We start from the raw sequence: 22,238 nt of genomic DNA, 5'->3' as shown, positions 1-22,238 counted from the left end.
GTGGTGCAATCTACAGGGGTCTGTGTGTGGCACTATCTACTAAGTGGGGGCTGTGTTGCACTATCTACTAAAGGGGTGGGGGTGTGTGGCAGTATATACAAGGGAGGGGGGCTGTGTGGCACTATATACAGTGGGAGCTGTATAGCGCTATATACAGTGGGGGCTTTATAGCGATATCTACAGGGGCTGTATGGCACTATCTACGAGGGGCAGGTAGGGGCACTATCTACAAATGGGGTGTGACACTGTCTATAGGCGGGGCTACAGACGCACAGTATACAGATGGCCTGTATGGCAAATTCTACAGGGCGCACTATTTATAAGGGGGGCTGCTCTATGCACTACACGCATAGAGACTGCATGCCGCATCTGACTGCCTAACCCCATCCAAATGTCCAGGATACAGTCCCCTGATGTGATCATTCATACATCGGTTCTGCTCAACATGCTTCTCCAATGCTGATTTATAGGCATTGTTATGGGTGGCACATTTTAATTGGCAGAGCCATAGCAGTAACTTTTCTATGGGCACTGTTATCTGATTGGAAATATTCTATGGGCACGGCTACGTGGCAGGCACTGTTCGTTGGTCATTTTTTATAATGGTGTGGGCAAGTTTGTTAAGATGCTTTTATTGTGCTGGAATTGGGCTGTACTATGTATCTGTAGGGGGGGGGAATCTACATGAGTATTTGACCCAGTTCAGGGACGTCCTTCGAACACTTGTATGGGCACTTGGCGGGGGTGACACAGTATTGTTTTGAGATTACAGCCAGGGTTGGCATTGCAGGCATAGCAATGGGTGTGTCCGACGTGAAAAATTTGCTCTGGCACATACTTCTGTGATTGAGGTTCCTGAATGACTGCTAACCATTATATTGGCTCCCCAAAGAGTTTGCTGGCTACCCCTGTACTACACTAAATCCCACAGAAAGTCTAACGTCTATGCCCGTTTTGACCTGAATAAGAGATGTATAAAGCTAAATAGTGGAACAGAGGACTTAGCCCTAATGTACACGACTGTGTGTGCCGCCCAAGTCCCGTCCGTGATCTGTGGAAAGATAGGACATGTTCTATCTTTCCATGGATCGGAGAGTCGGGTCAGTTTTCACGGACCCGATTCACCCACTAAAGTGAATGGGTCTGTGAAAACTATAGGACGCCACTCGGATGCCATGAAAAACGGCCAGAGTGGCACTCGGTCGTGTCCAAGAGGGCTTGAAGGTGTGCAACCTGTTTGGTCACACAGCGCATCATCTGCCACTACTGGAGGGCACATCACTGGCCCTAATGGCCTGGGCACCTTGAGCTTTAACCCTCGTGGCCTTAGGTTGGTCATTAGGCTGGATTCACACGAGCACATTACGTCCGTTATTGAGGCAGCTGCACATGATGCGATACTAGCAAAGGAGATGGGACTAACCAGGAGTGGGCAACCTGGTACCCCAGAGCAGCAGAATGATCTGCCTCTATGTTACATACGGACTTGGGTGGTGGTAAAAGGGTCCCTAAAACCTGCTATTCTCTTAGGTCACAAATTCTCTTCTCTTAAATTTCCATATATTAAATATTTCCCATACACTCTTTAATATTTACATCGTCACTTACATTACATTCCCTCTCCAGCGATGCATTATCTACACAATCGTTAAGACTGGTGTGGACAAAGCAACAGTGAACCCCGACAGATGCCCAGTGCCGGCCCGTCACTGTATTTATCACACCAATATCCAGGCATAGTCCTGGTAGTCAATATTTTGCTGCTACAAGGCCGTATGGGCTCAGGATTTGCTTGCACAGCTGTTATTTTGTCTGTATTTACATATGCAAATGAAATAATTAAACCGCCTGTCGAAAATAATGCCCCGCTGCCAATAAGTATAACTCTAGTTTAATTTTCTTCAAAATGTTCTTTTTTTTTTCCAGTGGGATAAACAGTGATGTTTTTCCAAGATACAAAGAGATAATTCAGATGCTGTAAATAAAGGAAATAACTTTTCGTTTTATGTAACAAAGGAAAGTAAATATTCGACAAAAGCAAATAGCTGAAAATACCGGGGGAAATAAGATCATACGCGTAGGCCATGGTAACCAGTCAGCCAGTAGATGCGCCCAATCCATGCCAGTAATAACCAACCTAAGGCCACATTTTATATGTATGTCTTCTTATATCTCTAACCAATAATGTGAACGTAACACTTTACCAGAGTAAAGGTCAAAGCTATTGGTCACCATAAAAGAATGAAACACACAGCAACCGGGATGTGTAAGCACTGATCCCCCATTAGTCACAGCAACTGTCCTCCTATAGCCATAGCTCCGCCTTTCCATCATAACCGTTAGTTCCCCAGTAGTCAAAGCAGGGACACCCTCTTTCCTCAGTAGTCATATCAGGGTCCACTCATTTTTCCAGTAGTTACAGCAGGTCTCACCTTTCCCCGGTATTTATAGCACGGGCCCCCTTTCCCCTACCGGTCAAAGTAGTGCTCCCATTTTCCCAAGTAGTCATAGCTAGGACTCTGCAATCCTCTTCTACAGAGATGAAGGCAAGACGTATACAGAGAGCTGTTATTAACTGATGTGTCCTCTTTCTGTCCTGTAAGAATATGTCATAAATGTCAGATAGATGCGGGTCCCACCTCAGGGACCCGCACACCTATCTCTAAAGGGGGCCCCCTAAAATCCCGTTCTAGCTTTTTGTGCTCACACTGCTCCCCGGCCACTTACTGATTACATGGTCGGGAGTTGCAGATACAGAGTAGCTCAGCGAGTTACTTAACTCCCGACCATGTAATCAGTAAGTGGCCGGGGGGCAGTGTGAGCGCAATAAGCTAAAACAAGGTTTAGGGGGCCCCAGATAGAATAGAGATAGGTTCGGGTCCCATAACCTGTGAATATGTCATAAATGTCCCTCATGGGAAAACCCCTTTAAATGTAATTTAGAAAATAATATTGTTCAGAATCCCTTTTATCTATGAACCAGATGTAAACCTCTACTCCAATAAATCTTTGCACAACAATGCAGAAGCCGATTGGATTCCGTTTTGGAATTTCCAAATCCACATGTTGACACCCCCCTTCCCTCAAACTTTGCAGAATTGACTTTGAAGCACAACTCTCAGGTTCATCTGGAGATGTGGGAATTCAGGACCCCACCTGACAGGCATGGCTTAAGAGTGACAGTCAGAGAAATGGTGGAAGGAAGTTTTATTACAACGGGGGCCCGAGCAAACAGATATTTCCTAAAAGTGGCATTCAGGACGCTGTTCCTGTGGCTTACCTGTGGGACATCCTGTTATGAGACAGATGAGCAGGAGGCTGGAGAGCAGTGATGTCATGTAAGACCGCACTCTGTTCAATGATACCAGTGACCTGTACAGCGTGCAGTGTTATTGCAGTCGTGCGCTTGTCATGGAGCACGTGAAAACAAAGGAGGAAAGAAGAGCAATGGGGATTTTTGCAAAAGGAAAATATGTGATCAGGTTTCCCTTTGAGCCAACATATTAGAATTTCCCATGTAACGGTTAGGATAGTCATAGATTTCACTGCATGCTGGTATGGGGGTAGCTAGTGAGCAATGTCCTTTCTGATAATGGCCAAACACAACATAGAAACGTACTACCTGGGGCCGACTGACCATTCGGGGACTGCTTTAGGGACCAGAGCATTAGGGGGGCTACAGCCCTACAGAAAGAAACTGCACTAAATATATTTACTAGGGGCTTAGAGCTCAGTTTTGTGATACACAGCTCCAAATTCCCTGCAAAATTTTGACAGCTGCCACTAGAGGGAGCTTACTGCATACTGTTATATTATTGAGTTCAATGTATAAACAGTACGCAGTTTGCACCTAAGCTCCCCCTAGTGGTGACTACCCTTATCCAGAATTTTATCATATGTCTATATTTCTGTCATGAAGTGGGTAACTCTTATTACCCCTAAGATTCCAGACCAGCTTGATTAGCAGATTTTCCAAAGTATTGGATGTTGTAAACATCCAACATTTCAGTAAATATAAAAACCATTCCTAAAAAGGTCCACCGCAGGCCGCATCCAGAACATCCAATGACGTTTTAAATTCTCTTCCACCACTGACCCAAATCTCATTTGAATAATTCTGAAACAGCGGATGATTTTGGATTCAAGTGGAGTTTAGGTCTTCTAATAAATCCTTGGCCAGGATGCGACATGTTAAGAAACAATTGTCAGCTCTCCTGACCGGTCTATTTCAGTAAATACTTGTATTCCCAATAGGATAAAAACTCTGGGGAAGTTTTTCTCAGGACTTTGCATTGTGACGTGACTCTATTCCTCCTCCTGGAAATGTATGAATAAATTGACACCTAAAAATTACCTTCTCCCTTGTCATTGTCCCTGCACGATATGACACTGTCCAATCGGTGCTGGCTAGGCTGGAGTGTGGTGTCTAAGGAAACCGATTCTTTCACCCTTAACCCCCGCAAGAACATATGGACCCTCACTGGTGGGGTCGCGGTGCTTAGAATAGTCACTGATTTGCAGCATGTGCGCTGTAGCGGAGTCAGGAACATAGCTAGGGGTTGTCAACAAATGAGTAGTCAGGAAGAAGCAAGATGGAGGATGAGACAAAACGGAGTCAGGAGTCATGTCAGTAGTCAATACAAAGAGCAGAACAAGAAACAAATCCAAAGGGTGAGAAAGGAGCATAATGCAGGAAAAAGGCAGAGGTCAGAGTAAAAAAACAAGAGGAACAATAGCCAAACAAGGGATGTACCTTGATCTGCAGGGAAGGCATGACCGGTTGAGTCACCTTTAAATAGGACGCCAGGCCGGACGTCATCAGTGGGTGACCCTTGCTTCAGCAACCCACGGTGAAGAGGTGAGCCGTAGCCGGATCCAGCAGGGCCAAAGCTAAAGATGGGACCAGAGGAAGGGGCGTCTAGCCTAGCAACGTGATGCTGCCATCGACAAGAGCCATGGCCACTCGGCAAAACTTGTCGCTGGATCCAGGCATGGTGAGTAACAGTGTCAGACTGTATAGGGGCATACTCTACTAACAAGGTGAATGGTATCACCCAGTATTTATTCACAGATTTCCAGGAGGCATAATAGAGGAATGACACAATGCAGAGATCCAAGAAAAGATTTGCCAGAATTGTTCTTTCATGGGGAATGCAAGTATTTACTAAAACAGACAAGTCAGGAGAATGGGCATTATAGATATTTTACATATATAAAGTTATGAGGATATATATCTGCATGTAAACAGCGATATAAAGCAGCATATATTATATCAGCAGCAAAATAATATGTATGGACCACATGTGAAATACTCTACTGATCATTTATGCTAATCTTGTATAAATTCTGTGGAGGGGGCGAGTTCTTCTCTCAGTCACCGGCACTCTCTCCAGTTCTCCTTCGGGAACTCCTAGGGCGACCACAGATTGTAAGAATATCTAATGAACCCCGAGGCACACAAGTACACAAATGCTATGTGTCTGGAATATGGAGGAAGAGAATGCAGAACATAGACCTTGTAGAGTCTTTAAACGCCACAATCCTACACGGTGTAGGTATATTTATCGGAGACATAATCTGCCAAAAATGTCCTACCTGGAGTTTTTAAAAATAACATTGCTCAGCAAGTGAAGACAATGAAGCCAAATAGTTTCCCTCGACATAATATTCTCTATTTCCGGACATAAGGAACCTGCAAATGTATGGAAATGGGAACGCTGGTTAGCATGCGATCAACCAATTTAAAGCCGGTACACGGAGGTGAAGGAAGATTAAGAATACACAAAGTGAGAATAAAAATCCTTAAACTCTGGTGCTCAATCTGCCGTACACAGAGGAGTAATCGAGCGGTTCATCCAAAGGTCTCCAGTATAAGGTTCGAAGGTAAGAAGAGACCCGACGTACAACAAACAGCAGAACTCGCCCAATAAATGCCTTTATTCTGAGATTATTAAATATTTTATAGCTTTTTTTTTTACTTAAAACCCATCAGGATTTAGCAGAGCTAAATTTGTCCAGGAATTTTAATTGATGGCCTATTCTTAGAATAGGCCATCAATGTATCATTGATCCCTGGATCGCCACCGATCAGCAGAACGAAGAGGCTTGAATTATTTATCCAAGCACAGCGCCGCACATGTTAATGTGTCCGTGCCTGGTACTGCAGCTCAGCGCCATTCACTTAAATGGTCCGAGCTACAGTACAAGACACCAACGTCACCTCTATGTATGGATCTGGGCCTGGATAAACCTTAAAGGATGTGGTTAGGTTTAAAGGAGTTGCTCGGAGGCTGCTTCCTAAGATGACAATTTGATCATGGGTGGCCCCTTTTGTTAGACCCCCGGTGATCAATTTTTAGAGACGAGGGAAGAGGCCGCTAGAAATTCATCTACGTCTGAAATAAAATGAAGCATTACATGATGAACGTTAAAAACAAATGGGGTATCTTTGTCATGCCTGGCTGCGACGGGAACTTCAGAGCAAGAAACCCTTTATTACCTCCGTGTGCTCTAATAGGGTATCTAAAGTTAGCTAAGTAGTGTTATCAACATACATGACCAACTCAGCTCTGCTACATCTATACATAACACTCTGCTAAGTCTGTCATCTTATGCTTGTGCTTCCCTCTGCATTTATTCCTCTTCACATAACATGCATGTCATCCCACCATGGCCAGGTCGTTGTCTGTTGACATCCAATATTTTGGGGAATGCCATATTATCTGTAGGAAGAAATCTTGCGCTGTTATTGATCATGGACATTATTTTGGTCCATGGTTCCCCAATGGCTGTGAGGCCGCTGATTAACATAACCGTTGGTGGCCACACATATACGTTTCTCTTCGTCTCACGGTCCCATGTCTCGGGTTCATCATGGCAGTGCATAAAATAGAAGAAGCGCTTTCTTCCAAGGTTTGTAAAAATGTAAATTCATCTAGTAAACTCTTCCCAGTCCACACCATTAAAGAAAGGATGAGATTTGATGTCTTCAACACCAGCGACCCCGGCTCCCAGACGCTCCGAAGGGTTAAACTGCAAGAGCTGAAAGACAATGTGAGAATTAAAGGAGCGCTTATTAGAGAAATGTAATAATTGGTTATTGAAGGTGAAGACGACCGTACGAAGCAGAGAATACAGATACTGAACTATCAAACCGTCAGGAAGACAAAGTCTATAGAGAACAAGTACAAAAATCATTCACAACAAAAGAAATATTATAAATAGAGAGTGACGTCATGTTAGTTTTACCATCAATTCACATTCTGCAGAAACTTCCAGATTTATAGTCTGATCATTTAATCAAATACAGTAATAAACTTTACCCTACCGGCCTTATACTTACTGTACAAAGAGATCAGAAACAAATTATTCTAAAAGATAATAAATCTCATATCTATCTATCTATCTCATATCTATCTATCTCATATCTATCTATCTATCTATCTATCTCATATCTATCTATCTATCTATCTATCTCATATCTATCTATCTATCTATCTATCTATCTCATATCTATCTATCTCATATCTATCTATCTCATATCTATCTATCTATCTATCTATCTATCTCATATCTATCTATCTCATATCTATCTATCTATCTCATATCTATCTATCTATCTATCTATCTATCTATCTATCTATCTATCTATCTATCTATCTATCTCATATCTATCTATCTATCTCATATCTATCTATCTATCTCATATCTATCTATCTATCTCATATCTATCTATCTATCTATCTATCTCATATCTATCTATCTATCTATCTATCTATCTCATATCTATCTATCTATCTATCTATCTATCTATCTATATCTCATATCTATCTATCTATCTCATATCTATCTATCTATCTATCTCATATCTATCTATCTATCTCATATCTATCTATCTCATATCTATCTATCTATCTATCTATCTATCTCATATCTATCTATCTATCTATCTCATATCTATCTATCTATCTATCTCATATCTATCTATCTATCTATCTATCTATCTATATCTCATATCTATCTATCTATCTCATATCTATCTATCTATCTATCTATCTATCTATCTCATATCTATCTATCTATCTATCTCATATCTATCTATCTATCTCATATCTATCTCATATCTATCTATCTATCTCATATCTATCTATCTCATATCTATCTATCTATCTAATATCTATCTATCTATCTATCTATCTATCTATCTCATATCTATCTATCTATCTAATATCTATCCTTCTCTCATATCTATCTATCTATCTATCTATCTATCTATCTATCTATCTATCATGAGAATGGCCCATGCTGAGGCTGAAACATTGCACTGATAATGGGTGAATACAATGCTATTTTTCACTTGAAACCTCTTGCTGTCAAGTTCTGCCTTCCTTTGCTTTCTACATATGTGGGACCAGAGATCGGGGTCCTAAGGCTTGCACCCTATGAGCCTGTAAGTGCTGCTCTCCTTTGTGTTTTCTATCTCATAAGATAGATAGATAGATAGATAGATAGATAGATAGATAGATAGATAGATAGATAGATAGATAGATAGATAGATAGATAGATAGATAGATAGATAGATAGATAGATAGATAGATAGATAGATAGGAGAGATAGATAGATAGATAGATAGATAGATAGATAGATAGATAGATAGATAGATAGATAGATAGATAGATAGATAGATAGATATGAGATAGATAGATAGATAGATAGATAGATAGATAGATAGATAGATAGATAGATAGATAGATAGATAGATAGATAGATAGATAGATAGATAGATAATGAGAGACATAGATAGATATGAGACTAAGGGACCTCTTACATGGCCTGACATGGCCGTGTACACGAGCGCCGATCAACGAAACAGTTTGTTGATCAGCGATCGTTTGCTCCTTTCACAAGGAGCTGTATATGGGGACGAGCGCTCGTTACTACAATCGCTCGTTCTCCATTATCATCATGTCGGCAGAGCGTCTCGCTGTTTACACATGGAGATGCGCTGCCGACAACGATAATATTTAATGCTGCATAAACGTTACGATCAGCCGATGAACGAGTTCCTTTATATGCCCGTTTCACTATACATCTGGAATATTCCGGATACTTAATAAAACGGACATATAAAAGCTTGCTTGCTCGATAATTGGCCCGTATAATAGGGCTTATAGATAGACAAACACCACAAATATTTGATCATCATTTGTCTTCATCTTCCACGACAAGGCAAAGGAAAAGTTAAAGAGCATGAAAATAAAATCATCGGCCCTGTATATCGGGCAAGGCTGGCACACATTTCCCCCACTGCCTAACCAGACATTCCCTCTGGATGTGTCTGTGACATTTGTAAATGGAAAAGGAAAGGAAAAACAGACGAGCTGCTCGCAGGCCACCACTAGAGCCTTTCCCTTTCCGGCTGAAGACTTCCTGAGACGTTGACTGCTGGCGTCCTCGGATAAACAACAAGCGACAATCCTGCATCTCCCCGGTGGGCACTTGTAAGGGTCTTATGAGGTGTAATGAAGTGGCAAGGTCATGGAGGGTCAAGAGGTTAATTTATGAGACTGCTTTCCCTGTGTTTATTACTTCTGGTCCTCCAGCACAGGTGGCAGTCAAGGATTCTCCAGACACATTGTACCGGTGTTGACCTCAGACCGGTGGCCTTCATAGACGAAATGTCAAAGACTAGAGCCCCAGACAAAAGGCAGGGGCCAAGAAACAACAACTTATACTCTAACCCCTGTGTCTCCGCCACATTGAAGTACAAGGAGCTACAAACCATACAGCGATACAAGGTTGTTTACCAGACCGGAGCGGCGTCGGGAGGGGGGGGGTGGGTAAAAAGTTTACAAATGTAATTTTTAAATGGCAAAAATAATAAAAACCAAACACTAGTAAATATAATTTATTGTCTGAAGTCTTCAAAAGGAGCTGTCAGCTCTTCTGACCTGTCTGCTCTAGTCAATAATTGTTTTTCCCATGAGATAACAATTCTGGAGAATCCTTTCTTAAAACTCTACATTATGCTGTTCCTCTGTTATTCCTCCTAGAAATGAATGAATAAATTGACAACTGGGTGTTACCAGTTGGGGGTGTGTCCCTACATAGACTGACCATGTCCAATCAGTGCTGACAGAGTAAGACTGTGTAGGGACACGCCCCTTTTACAAGTTGAATGGTAACACCCAGTTGCCAATTTATTTATAAATTTCTAGGAGGAATAACAGAGGAACAGTACAACGCAGAGCTCTAAGAAAAGATGTCCAAAAAGATAATTTTATGAGGAATACAAGTATTTACTAAAACAGACATGTCAGAAGAGGTGGCAGGTCCCCTTTAATATTTGCTACTTTTTGCAGCTATTATTTCACTGAGGAAAGTGGGTCACATCCAATATGGTGACTCCCATACTGCACAGGGGATTTTACCCAGCTTTCCTAGAATCCTGAACAGCAAACATGCCTTTATATGAAGTAATATGGGACTCCAGGTTTTTGATACATCTGATCACACCTTTTCCCTACAGCGGCCTCTGCTGGGGAAATATAAAACTACATGCCAGCCATTCAAATGAGCAACCAACATGCAGTACATGACCAGGCCGGGTCCACCATAGGAAGGGCAGCTCTTTGTTAATGGTTCACCCATTGGCTAATAGAAGGGGGTCCTGAGCAGTAAAGCCCACAGGCATATGATGTCCATTTGCCCCATTGAGGCATATGGAAACAGGTTGTTGAGATTAGACAACCCCTTTAAAACAGCAGAAGGGTACGGCATCCTTTCATTTTAGCGATAATTTGATTCCCAGCTTACGGACCACCACCAATGTCCGCTACCGACATGCCTTGAAGATCCATAAAAGTGTACTGTCACTTTAAGAGAGTGTTATAGGAGATATTGGAAATGCCAATAAAATACAATATATCTAATGTAGCAGAATCCTTCCGGGCATCCAGCAATGCCACATATTTTACCACCCAAATATCGCACTTGGATAAGCGGTACAGCGAGAACTAAGTCCCTTAATAAAAACACAACGCTCATTGCTTTTGAAGTTTAATTTCTGTAAAAGTCAAAAAACGCACCTTACATAATTGCCCTTCTAGTAGACAGCGCTGTGCTACCTCCTGCACGGTGATCTCCGGGGAGCCCCTGTCCTTGGATCTCCCTTAGAACAGAACGCCAGGGTCTCAGATGTGATGTGCAAAGAGGAGGATGTATTTTGACAAGTGCGAGGCAGACAAAATGAGACAAGGCTGCCATCAGAGAGAATTTGTAAAACACAGATGTCGGAAATGATCCTATTTCTAATAGGGGAACGAACGCAGATCATCAGAACCCCCTGCCCCCCACCCCCGATGCTCATCTACCAAGCCAAAAACCTGCTCTAGGCAGAAAAGCAGAGGGAATTCTTTGCACTTCTTTCTCTCTTTCCGACGCCAGTCCTGTCAACATGTAAAAACGAGCGAGCCAAGATCTGGAGCAAATTGCTGACTCCGGTTAAAGGCACCTGAAATGGCGGCTGCGTCTTCAGAAGTTCAGTGTCAGATGGGCCCGGCGTTTGACAACATTAGCTTTTTTAATATTTCATCAGTGAGCCGACGCATTTCACTGGGGGCGGGAAGTATCTCCAAACCAGCTGTTCAAAAATAAGCAAAGCTGGAGAAACTATTATCACATCCATGTGTTTGATTCGCCGACGTCAACCGTTCAATTGATGCCGAATTCCACATAAGCAGCGGTCTGTGCGGAATAATGAGCCGCTGGGTAATGAGGATCAACGGTCTCCGCAAAATGTGACAATGTAACGCAAGACGATATCATGCATTCTTTATAAGAATCTCAATTGCTGCAAAAATTCTTCAAATCCGTGGACTGGACATGGCAGGTCCCACCGTGGTGAACCCACATTATTATTTTCCAGTTTCCGCAAATAAAGTTTCATCTTTATATAATTTCGTACAAAAAGTTATGCAATTTTCCAATATACCTTATGTATCAATTTCGCATCGTTTTCAAGATCTCTACTTGCTGTTATTCAATAGTAACTTTCATTGTTTACTTCCAGTAGAAACAAATCTATCGTGATCATGTGATGGACACACTGGTGCTGGTATCGATACAGTACAACGATCAGAGCTGTGTCTTGTAACGACCTGTGAACCTGTGTGTCCATCACATGACCAGGACAGATTTGTATCCAGTGAAGGTTTCTATTGACTAACTGCAAGCAGAGATCTTGTAAACTGGGAGGAAATGATACACAGAGTATATTGTGTATATATATATATATATATATATATATATATATATATATACACACACACACACACACACACACACAGTATATAAACAGTACAATAAACTTTATTTGGTGAAACTTTATGAACGCTGACGTTATTACAAAAAAATATAATAACAATATTATTATACCTAATATCCACCTATCAGCACAAATTTAGAGGGATGTCTCTTTAAAAGAGCAAGGCAGCTGCTGAGACCTACAGTGATCAGCTGCAATCCGTAATGGGACCGGGTAGCAGATGTTCAATATTTTCTGTAGCTCCTCCACAGGAAAAGTGAAGTATTACATAGTGCCCATTGAATTCACTTGGCTGTCTGCGTGATGTGGTGACGTGCCAGGGTGAGAGACTCTTGGATCTAGCTACTGGTAGAGGACCATGAGATGTGTTCCCAACCAAATCACTAGAATGAAGTGTCACTAAACAGTCGGATATTGTCTGATCGGTGCTGTTGACAAGGAAACTGGTAACACCCAGTTGTCAATTTATTTATACATTTCAAGGAGGAATAACAGAGGATTGGAACAATGCTGAGTTCTACAAAAAGTTGCTGCAGAATTGTTATTATTCTATGAGTAATAGATGTATATGCTGTGTACTATCCAGTTAATATCACATTACGTATGTTATGATATAAGCAGGGGTGGGATCCGGCCGGTTCGCCAGGTTCTCCCGAACCGGTTGTTAAAATGACAGCTGTATCCATGTCCTTAGGACGCGGATACAATTGCGTTGACTAGCGCTGTCCTGGCGAGGCACACGATGCCTCGCCATTCGGCACTTCAGTGATGATGCAGTCATCGTCATCGCGCCGCTGCATCTTTCCGATGGAGGAGTACTGACGTCGCTGGAGGATGGCGCGGCAACGGGACAGGTAAGAAAATTTGTTTTTTTTCCTTCTACTGTGGGCACTATACAGGGAACTAGAACTACAGAAGACTATATAGGGAACTAACTACAGGGGACTATATAGGGGCCCTTATCTACAGGGAACGCCTCAGGAGGCCCTTATCTACAGGGAACGCCACAGGGGGCCCTATCTACAGGGTAACGCCACATAGGGCCCCATGCGGCATTCCCTGTAGATAGGGTCCCCTGTGGCGTTTTCTGTAGATAGAGACCCCTGTGGCGGTCACTGTAGATAGAGACCCCTGTGGCGGTTACTGTAGATAGAACCCCATGTGGCGGTCCCTGTAGATAGGGCGCCATGTGGCGTTCCCTGTAGATAGGGCGCCATGTGGCGTTCCCTGTAGATAGGGCCCCATGTGGCGTTCCCTGTAGATAGGGCCCCATGTGGCGTTCCCTGTAGATAGGGCCCCATGTGGCGTTATGTATAGAGCTTGGTTCTGGAGTTATATTCATCATAACAACCAAGCTCAATATATATATACAGCACTAAAGAGAAGCTCAAAACATATATACAACTCCAGAACTAAGCTCTGCATTTAAATACAGCACCACAACAAAGCTTAGTACATATATACAGCACCAGACCCAAGATCAGTACATATACACAGCACCTGAACAAAGCTCAGTACATATAGGTCAGAACAACCAACCTCAAAACACATATATATATATATATATATATATATATATATGTACTGAGCTTTGTTCTGGTGCTGTATATATGTACTGAGCTTTGTTCATGGTGCTGTGTATATTTACTGAGCTTTGTTCTGGTGTTGTATATATGTACTGAGCTTTGTTCTGGTGCTGTATATATGTACTGAGCTTTGTTCTGGTGCTGTGTATATGTACTGAGCTTGGTTCTGGTGTTGTATATATGTACTGAGCTCTGTACTGGTGCTGTATATATGTACTGAGCTTTGTTCTGGTGCTGTGTATATGTACTGAGCTTGGTTCTGGTGCTGTGTATATGTACTAAGCTTGGTTCTGGTGTTGTATATATGTGCTAAGCTTTGTTCTGGTGCTGTGTATATGTACTGAGCTTGGTTCTGGAGCTGTATATATGTACTGAGCACCGTATCTGTGCATTAGCCGGGAGAGTTGTCGCGGGTTATTGCGCACGCCGCACTGTCCTCCACCCTTCTCATGTGCACAGCCTAACTAAATGGGCTGAGCACGCATAGGATATTGAATGTGCGCATATAGGCCTATACGTATTGGGTGAGTTTAATATAATGTGTGGGTAGGTCTGTACGTTTATGTAATTATATAAATAGTGTGGCAATCGACACTAAAACATTCTGGACAGGGAATTTCTTTATTTAGAGTCCACTTTAATGTAGGGGGTATGTGGCGCTATACCGCAAAACACCATGAACCCATCCCCACCCCACCCCTGCATGTCTTCGTCCGAAAAACAGGGAACCTGTTGTTAAAAATTAGAATCCCACCCTTGGATATAAGGCACATTATACATTCATCTCCACCAGTCTGTGGTATCATTACCTGCTGTACAAGTGACCGGGACTCCTTGGACACATATTCTGGCATGTTGAGGGATGTGTGGGTGCTGATTCCTGCTGGGTGGCAATCAACCAGCGCCTGCAGGGGTTAAGCAAAAAGTATTACCACTCACAAACTGTATAAAACAATACTTTCAGCAATTGTCCTTAAATATATTTCTAATATCTATTTATCTATCTATTCATCTCTCATATCTATCTCTCTAATATCTATTTATCTATCTCATATCTATCTATCTATCTATCTCATATCTATCTATCTATCTATCTCATATCTATCTATCTATCTATCTATCTCATATCTATCGATCACATATCTATCTATCTCATATCTATCTATCTCATATCTATCTATCTATCTCATATCTATCTATCTATCTCATATCTATCTATCTATCTATCTCATATCTATCTATCTATCTCATATCTATCTATCTATCTATCTCATATCTATCGATCTCATATCTATCTATCTCATATCTATCTATCTCATATCTATCTATCTCATATCTATCTATCTCATATCTATCTATCTCATATCTATCTATCTCATATCTATCTATCTAATATCTATCTATCTATCTCATATCTATCTATCTCATATCTATCTATCTATCTATATATCTCATATCTATCTATCTATCTATCTATCTCATATCTATCTATCTCATATCTATCTCATATCTATCTCATATCTATCTCATATCTATCTCATATCTATCTATCTCATATCTATCTATCTCATATCTATCTATCTCATATCTATCTATCTCATATCTATCTCATATCTATCTATCTCATATCTATCTATCTAATATCTATCTATCTATCTATCTCTCATATCTATCTCATATCTATCTCATATCTATCTCATATCTATCTAATATCTATCTATCTATCTATCTATCTCATATCTATCTATCTATCTCATATCTATCTATCTCATATCTATCTATCTCATATCTATCTATCTATCTATCTATCTATCTATCTATCTATCTCATATCTATCTATCTATCTATCCAATACCCATCAATCTATCTAATATCTATCCCATAGCCATCTATTTACCTAAATCTCTATCTATCTTATATCTATTTATTCATCATCTATCTCTCTCATATCTACCTATGTATATACACATATACATATATACACACACACACTGAAACATTATTTCAAACTGCACTATTGTCGCTGCTTATATCCTCCCTATTTTATTACACCACTGTACAAGTAAATGTTGGCAATGCCCGGGATGGACGCTTGCCCACATACATGTTTAGCCAGGCTAGGACAAAAATATGCACCAAAATAGAAAACTGAAGTTGTAAGCATCATAAATCTGATAACCTTAACTTTCATCTTCCGTCCCTATATATTAGTGGTCACCCAGAATAGCAGGGAAGTTGCTTGTACAGCTGAAATCTGAAGTGTAACATAAGACGCTTCCTATGCATTATTCTACCTGCCTTCCAAGCACTATTATTTAACCGTGTGATGCGGAGCGGCTTTCATAATACTGGGTCATTGAATATGCCCCACGTTTCCATATTATGGAAGACAACTGTAATGTTAGTGCGGGTTTATTTTATTTTATCTGAACTTCTACCCTGTCCACAATAAATTCAGAATGGATTGAAACTGAAGCTCCGCCATTGATTAGCACTGGCTATATGGTTTATGGTTTTCAGTAATTTTCCAATTTGTTTATACAGTGAAGAAAAAAAATGCCTTGTTAATATCAGGAAACCATCAGCAAACTGCTGTTAACAGATCTGATCTTATATTTGCAGTATACAATATGAATAACTATGCCCTGTTGTGAATGGGTTAAACTGACTCATTATGACCTTAATACCCTCTGGCTCATTAGAGGTGGTTATTTCAACTGGACAATCCCTTTATATATGCCCTATTAGCACAGATGGACGTCACAAAGGGGAGCCCTCACTGGGGACCCCTCCTCTATTAGAGTGTAGAGAGATTAAAAGAGTGGCTTCATGGGTGCCATATAAAATTACCTTTCCCATGTCTGGTCGTTAGGCCTTATGCACACGACCGTATTGGTTTTGCAGTCCACAAAACCACGGGTCCGTTGTGGTCTATCAGACCGCAAAAACCCTTGTTGTGCATCCGTGTGTCATCCGGACTCACGGATCCACTCAATTCACCAGTATTGGTGAATCTGCAAATCTGGACCATAAAATGGCTTGTCCTGAGATTTTACTGTCTGGATTTGCGGCCCCGGCACCGATCTGTGTAAATCAAGGTCGTGAGCATGGGGCCATGGAAAAGAATGGGTCCGCAATTTTTCCGCAAAAATGCAGATAAATTGCGGCCGCATAAATACGGTCTTGTGCATGAGGCCTTAGAGAAGCCGGGCCCGTAGAGGTCAACTGATTGTCAATGTAGCTTTATTCGAAGAGCCTAGTCTAGTTGCGACTACCCCTTATGTGCATGCAGACAAGCCATAAGAGAACACAAATAATGACACAATGAGATCTGTTAAAAAGATCTTGCTGATGATTTCCAGGAAGCATGAATTTATATACATGAAAAGAGGCAAAATACAATGAATGTGTCTTTAACGGTATGAAGCAGAAATGTAAATTGGAAGCGAAATGTCCAGGACAGAATTTACATGTGGTAATAAAAACCAATAACGGACTCAAAACAGATGAAGACCTTTAATCATGTATGTGAATCCTACCTGGTGGAAGAAGGTGGAGGATCCAAGCTCTCAATGGCTGACTCTTTTAGAATTTTAATGAAAACGTTTGGGTAAAATGGATCACCTGGAAACAGTCAACAGGCTGCTGTTGATAGATCTGCTTTTCTTTTAACCCTGTTGAGAACATGGCTACACTCGGCCTTGAGGCAACAGCAATTTTTCTTACATTTTCTGTTGACAAGGGCTTGTCTTTTGCAGGACAAGTTGTATTTTTTAATTGCCACCACTTTGTTTTTTTGAGGGGAATGAAAATCCGGCAATTTCGCAATAGTTTTTGGGGTTTTCGTTTCTACGGCGCACACCGTGTGGTATTACTGACATGTTAACTTCGTTCTGCGGGTCATTACCATTACAGCGATAGAGACCAAATTTATGTATATTTGTTTTAAGTTTTATTACTTTTGCATAACAAAACACATTATTATTTTTTTTTAAATAATTTTACGCCGATGGAGCTGTGCGAGGGTTTATTTTTGCAACACGTGTTGTAGTTTTCATTGGTAATGTTATGGGGTGCATACAACTATTTGATCTCTTTTTATGCAATTTTTTCGGAGGTGGGCTGAACAAGAAATATTCTGCCATTGTCTTTAAGGCACTCCAGCAAGATCCAGTAAAAAAATCTGTGATTTTATTTCCCCAGGTTTAGAGCCAAGTGACGTTTCAGTTCCACCATGAAACTTTTTTCATGATGAAACTGGAACGTCGCATGGCTCTAAACCTGGTGAAATAAAACCACAGATTATATATATTTACTTGGATATAGTCAAGCATTTTTTTAAATAGTTTATTTTGTGGGGTTATTTTTTTTAGATATTTTTTAACTCGCTTTTTAACTTTTTCTACATTTTGTTAGACTCACTAAGGGACTTGACCATGCGATGACTTGATTGCGGATATAATACACTGCAATACATATGTATTATGTTCTTCTGTAACATTAACAGGCATCCTATTAGGCCCTGGGCCTAATAGGAGTTTAAAGATGGCAGACCTGGGGGGCTCCATTAAACCAATTGGCATCTTGCAATCGCGTCGCAAGTGCACCAATGGGGTGACAAAAGAAGCATAGGGAGCCCCCCCCCTCCCTCTCTCTTACCGCTTAGTTGCCAGGGCCACTATTGACTACAGCATCTAATTAAATGGCCAGGATCGGCGCTCTCGGGTCGCAGCGATGCAGCAGAGTGTAAAATGTAACAAACCAATCAAACCTGGACATACCTTCCTAGTGAGAAGCTCAAAGAGAAGGGCACCGAGGCTCCACCAGTCACAGGCTTCCGTCTCCTCTGCAATACCTCCCATCTCTGAAAATAAGAATTTTATGGATATCAAAATAAGGAAAATTGCCACACAAAGTGGAGCCTCCATGCTGCCCGGAACGGTTGTCACCCTCCTTTACCCACATAGCAGTGAAGGGAAACAGAGTTCTTCTAGTGAAAAACCCAACCAGACTAGACATTAGAAAAAATATCATGGCCTTATAATTCAATCCCATAAATAATGCATTTAGGGACAATTCTCAATGCAAATGAGGGCACGTGATGACTGCATAAACAGCTGTCACCCATTATACGTTGTCTGTGTAAGAAACCTAGATAAATCAGATGGAATGTAAAATCCGAAAATGACATTATTTAAAAGCAAGTTTTAATTATAAACATATACGGTTTTAATTTACGATGGTGGAGTTTTTTTTTTATGTGAATATCCATACATAAAAAAAACATGAAACATTGCCGTTTTTACACTGCCCACTAGAGCACACACAAGAAGCTGACCTTTCTGAAGCTCACTTCTCAGCTTTGCTGTGTAGACTGGGACAGGTTCAGCAGAGTGTGGAGGAATTAATTAAAGTTTTATTCTACTGCTAAAGGCCCTATTACACCGGCCGATTTTGGCCGGTGCATTGAGCGCCGATCAACGAGACATGTTGATCGGCGCACGTTTGCTCCTGTCACAAGGAGCTATGGATGGGGACAAGCGGTCGTAACTCCCATCGCTCGTCCCCGTATATTATCATCATGTTGACAGCACATCTCCCGGTTTACACACCAAGATGTGCTGCCGACAATGATGATATTTTACTTTTTTAAAACTATATGATCAGTAGATGAACGAGTATTTGCTCGTTGATCTGCTGATCGCTGCCCTGCTTACACAGGGTAATTATCGGCAACGAGCGTTCTATGAACGCTTGTCTGTCCGATAATCGCCCAGTGTAAAAGGCCCTTAACACTCTCACTCCCTGGTTTTTGGGGGAGATGCTGCTCTACAACACTTCCTATAGACTGCAATAATCTTCTACATTTCTCTGTCAATTAACTCCCATTTATTGCAGCTGCCATAAAGCGCACACACACCTTGCTGCACTGTCTACATACAAAATGCAGGAAGGAAAGTGTGTGCCTCCAATATGGCAGTTTTTAGAAACAAAACATAAATAGCTACAACACTTAAAAAAAAAATTTTTCGTGGGCTTTTTTATCTACAGACTTAAATGGATATTCTCATTTTATTTATTTATGACCCCCGTTCACGATTAACGGTCACCGCATCCTGCATAGAGTACAACGAAGAAAAGACTGTGCTTGCACGAGGCCCCCTCTAATAAACTGTATGAGAGTTGCGGAAAGAGCCGAATACTGCTATAGCATGAGTGCATAAGATGGGAATATCCCTTTAAATCGAATTAATGAAACTAAAATGAAGACACAATGTTAAAGAGGTTATATGGGAAGCAAATATATTTAGCAGTGTAGTCACTGCAGTATGGGAGTACACTCACAAATATACATTTCAGTCCCCCGTCGCGCTAATGATGAGCTTTTCATAGATTTTGCAGTGTTCTTTGATGATGATACGACTCTTCGTCATGTGACCGGACCCGCTGGACTCTGTAGTTGATTCACTACTGTACATGAAGTACAGCGGGGGTTGGTCACATGACGAAGAGTTGTATCACCATCAAAGTAGAATGTGCAACTAGCCTTCCGGTACCCCGGCAGCGCTATAAAAATCTATGAAAAGCTCAGAATCAGCTCGACGGGGGGACTGGAATGTATATTAGCGAATGTATTCATATACTGCAGAGACTACACTGATAATAATTTTTAGTCCCCTCATAACCCCTTTAAATTCTTTATACAATTCAATGGTTTTTATTATAGGGGTAAATGGGATAAAGGAAGTTTAACAGATCTATTTCAATGTATGCTCTGCTGTCTGATTTATCACAATGATTATTATATAATTAGATATCTTATAATTCCCACTTAGTATCTGCCTATGGATATTACTTTTCTGCCTACATCTTCTCTAAATGATAGAGTTTTAATACTTCACAGAAAACACGGATTCCAAACAGATCAGCTGTATGTTTGTCAATTAATGTTTTACAAGCGGTGGCTCCAATGAACCATTTATCAAGGACAGAACTGGTAGCAATGACCTGAGATTTCAAATATAAGACTCACAGGAGGGCTCTATGACACAACGCCGATGACTACAGATTTCTTAATCTTGAGGGTTACAAACGGCATTTGATCATGAGACACAAAGCCAAAATAAATACAATACAACCTGTAACACTTGACCTATTGGGCTGCATTAAATAGACCCTTCCGTTTTTGCTCTTGGAAGGTACTGATTCTCCTTGCGGAGATCCACCAGCCGTAGGGAGTCCTGCAGGCAATGCTCTCTGGGAAAAAAATGCAAATTAGCACTCCTCCAGAAGGAAGAATACTCTCGCTCTAGTGCCACGTACAGGAAGCTATACTGTAAGCCATTGTCCGATCGATTTGTAGACAATTTCAGAGTTTTTTCTCCTCATCAGTAGAGTAGGGTTTTGGCTGGCTGGGCGAGATACCTTAAACACATCCTGATATGTATGTGGTGGCTCTAGCTCCAACCACAGGTAAGGGTGAAGGGTTTCAGGCACATGCAATTGACAGACCTCTTTTACGAAGTCCATTTGCTCTATGAAACAGTAAAAAAGTAAGAGATCAGTAAGTGGTCGTCTCCCCAACTCCATGCTCATAAATCCCTTGGGAAACTCAGTGGGAGATCCAAACTAGGGGGAGGCCAATAATGAACTAATGGGGGTTCTCCACTGAGCGGGTGGACAAATCTATAGATTGTTTATAATATATTATTAGATATTATAAGATGTCCATTTGCTCCACGCAGTAAAGTAGTAAGATGTCAGTAAGAGTCTTCTTACACGACCCGACGTGGGCCGTGTAAACGAGCGTCGATCAACGAGACAGCTCGTTGATCAGCACTTGTTTGCTCCTTTCACAAGGAGCTAGTATGGGGATGAGCGCTCGTTACTCTGATCGCTCACCCCCATACATTATCATCATGTCGGCAGCACGTCTCTCTGTTTACACTGGATGTGTTGCCGACAACGATAATTTTTTGTGCTGCATAAACGATACAATAAGCCGATGAACGAGCATTTGCTTATTCATCGGCTGATCGATGCCCTGCAATGATCGGGAACGAGCGCTCTCTGAACGCTCGTTTGCCCATGGGAGGGCAATGAGGAACTAATGGGCTCTCTCTCCACTGAGGGGGTGGACAAATCTATAATCGACCAATGGGAAGATCTCAACTGAGTGGATTCCAGATCTTAACACTAATAATCAACAAAAAGTTCTTAAAGTGGGGAACTCCTTTATTAACCAATAAGAAAACGTCAACAGGTTAGCGGTGGGGTTTGAATAACAGCGATGGCAAGATCCCAAGTAGAGAAAACGTCACTATCCA

General features: G+C 41.3%; 1 protein-coding gene and 1 long non-coding RNA gene across 2 annotated transcripts in view; one reads left to right on the top strand and one right to left on the bottom strand.

Moving 5' to 3' along the window:
• Positions 1-22,238, top strand: part of LOC142760249 (uncharacterized) — a 131,344-nt gene that overhangs the window by 53,266 nt on the left and 55,840 nt on the right. The window lies entirely within an intron of this gene.
• Positions 5,161-22,238, bottom strand: part of RPS6KC1 (ribosomal protein S6 kinase C1) — a 148,160-nt gene continuing 131,082 nt past the window's right edge. Inside the window, exons 14-16 of the mRNA XM_075863323.1 lie at positions 18,693-18,775; positions 14,721-14,816; positions 5,161-7,041 (exon numbers count right to left, since the gene is read on the bottom strand). Of these exons, the coding sequence (XP_075719438.1) occupies positions 6,931-7,041; positions 14,721-14,816; positions 18,693-18,775 (290 nt within the window). The 3' untranslated portion in view covers positions 5,161-6,930. The remainder of the gene's footprint in view (positions 7,042-14,720; positions 14,817-18,692; positions 18,776-22,238) is intronic.

Source organism: Rhinoderma darwinii, chromosome 4, assembly GCF_050947455.1.
Source record: "Rhinoderma darwinii isolate aRhiDar2 chromosome 4, aRhiDar2.hap1, whole genome shotgun sequence".
Taxonomy (NCBI): Eukaryota; Metazoa; Chordata; class Amphibia; order Anura; family Rhinodermatidae; genus Rhinoderma; species Rhinoderma darwinii.
This window is presented reverse-complemented; position numbering and strand designations above follow the sequence as displayed.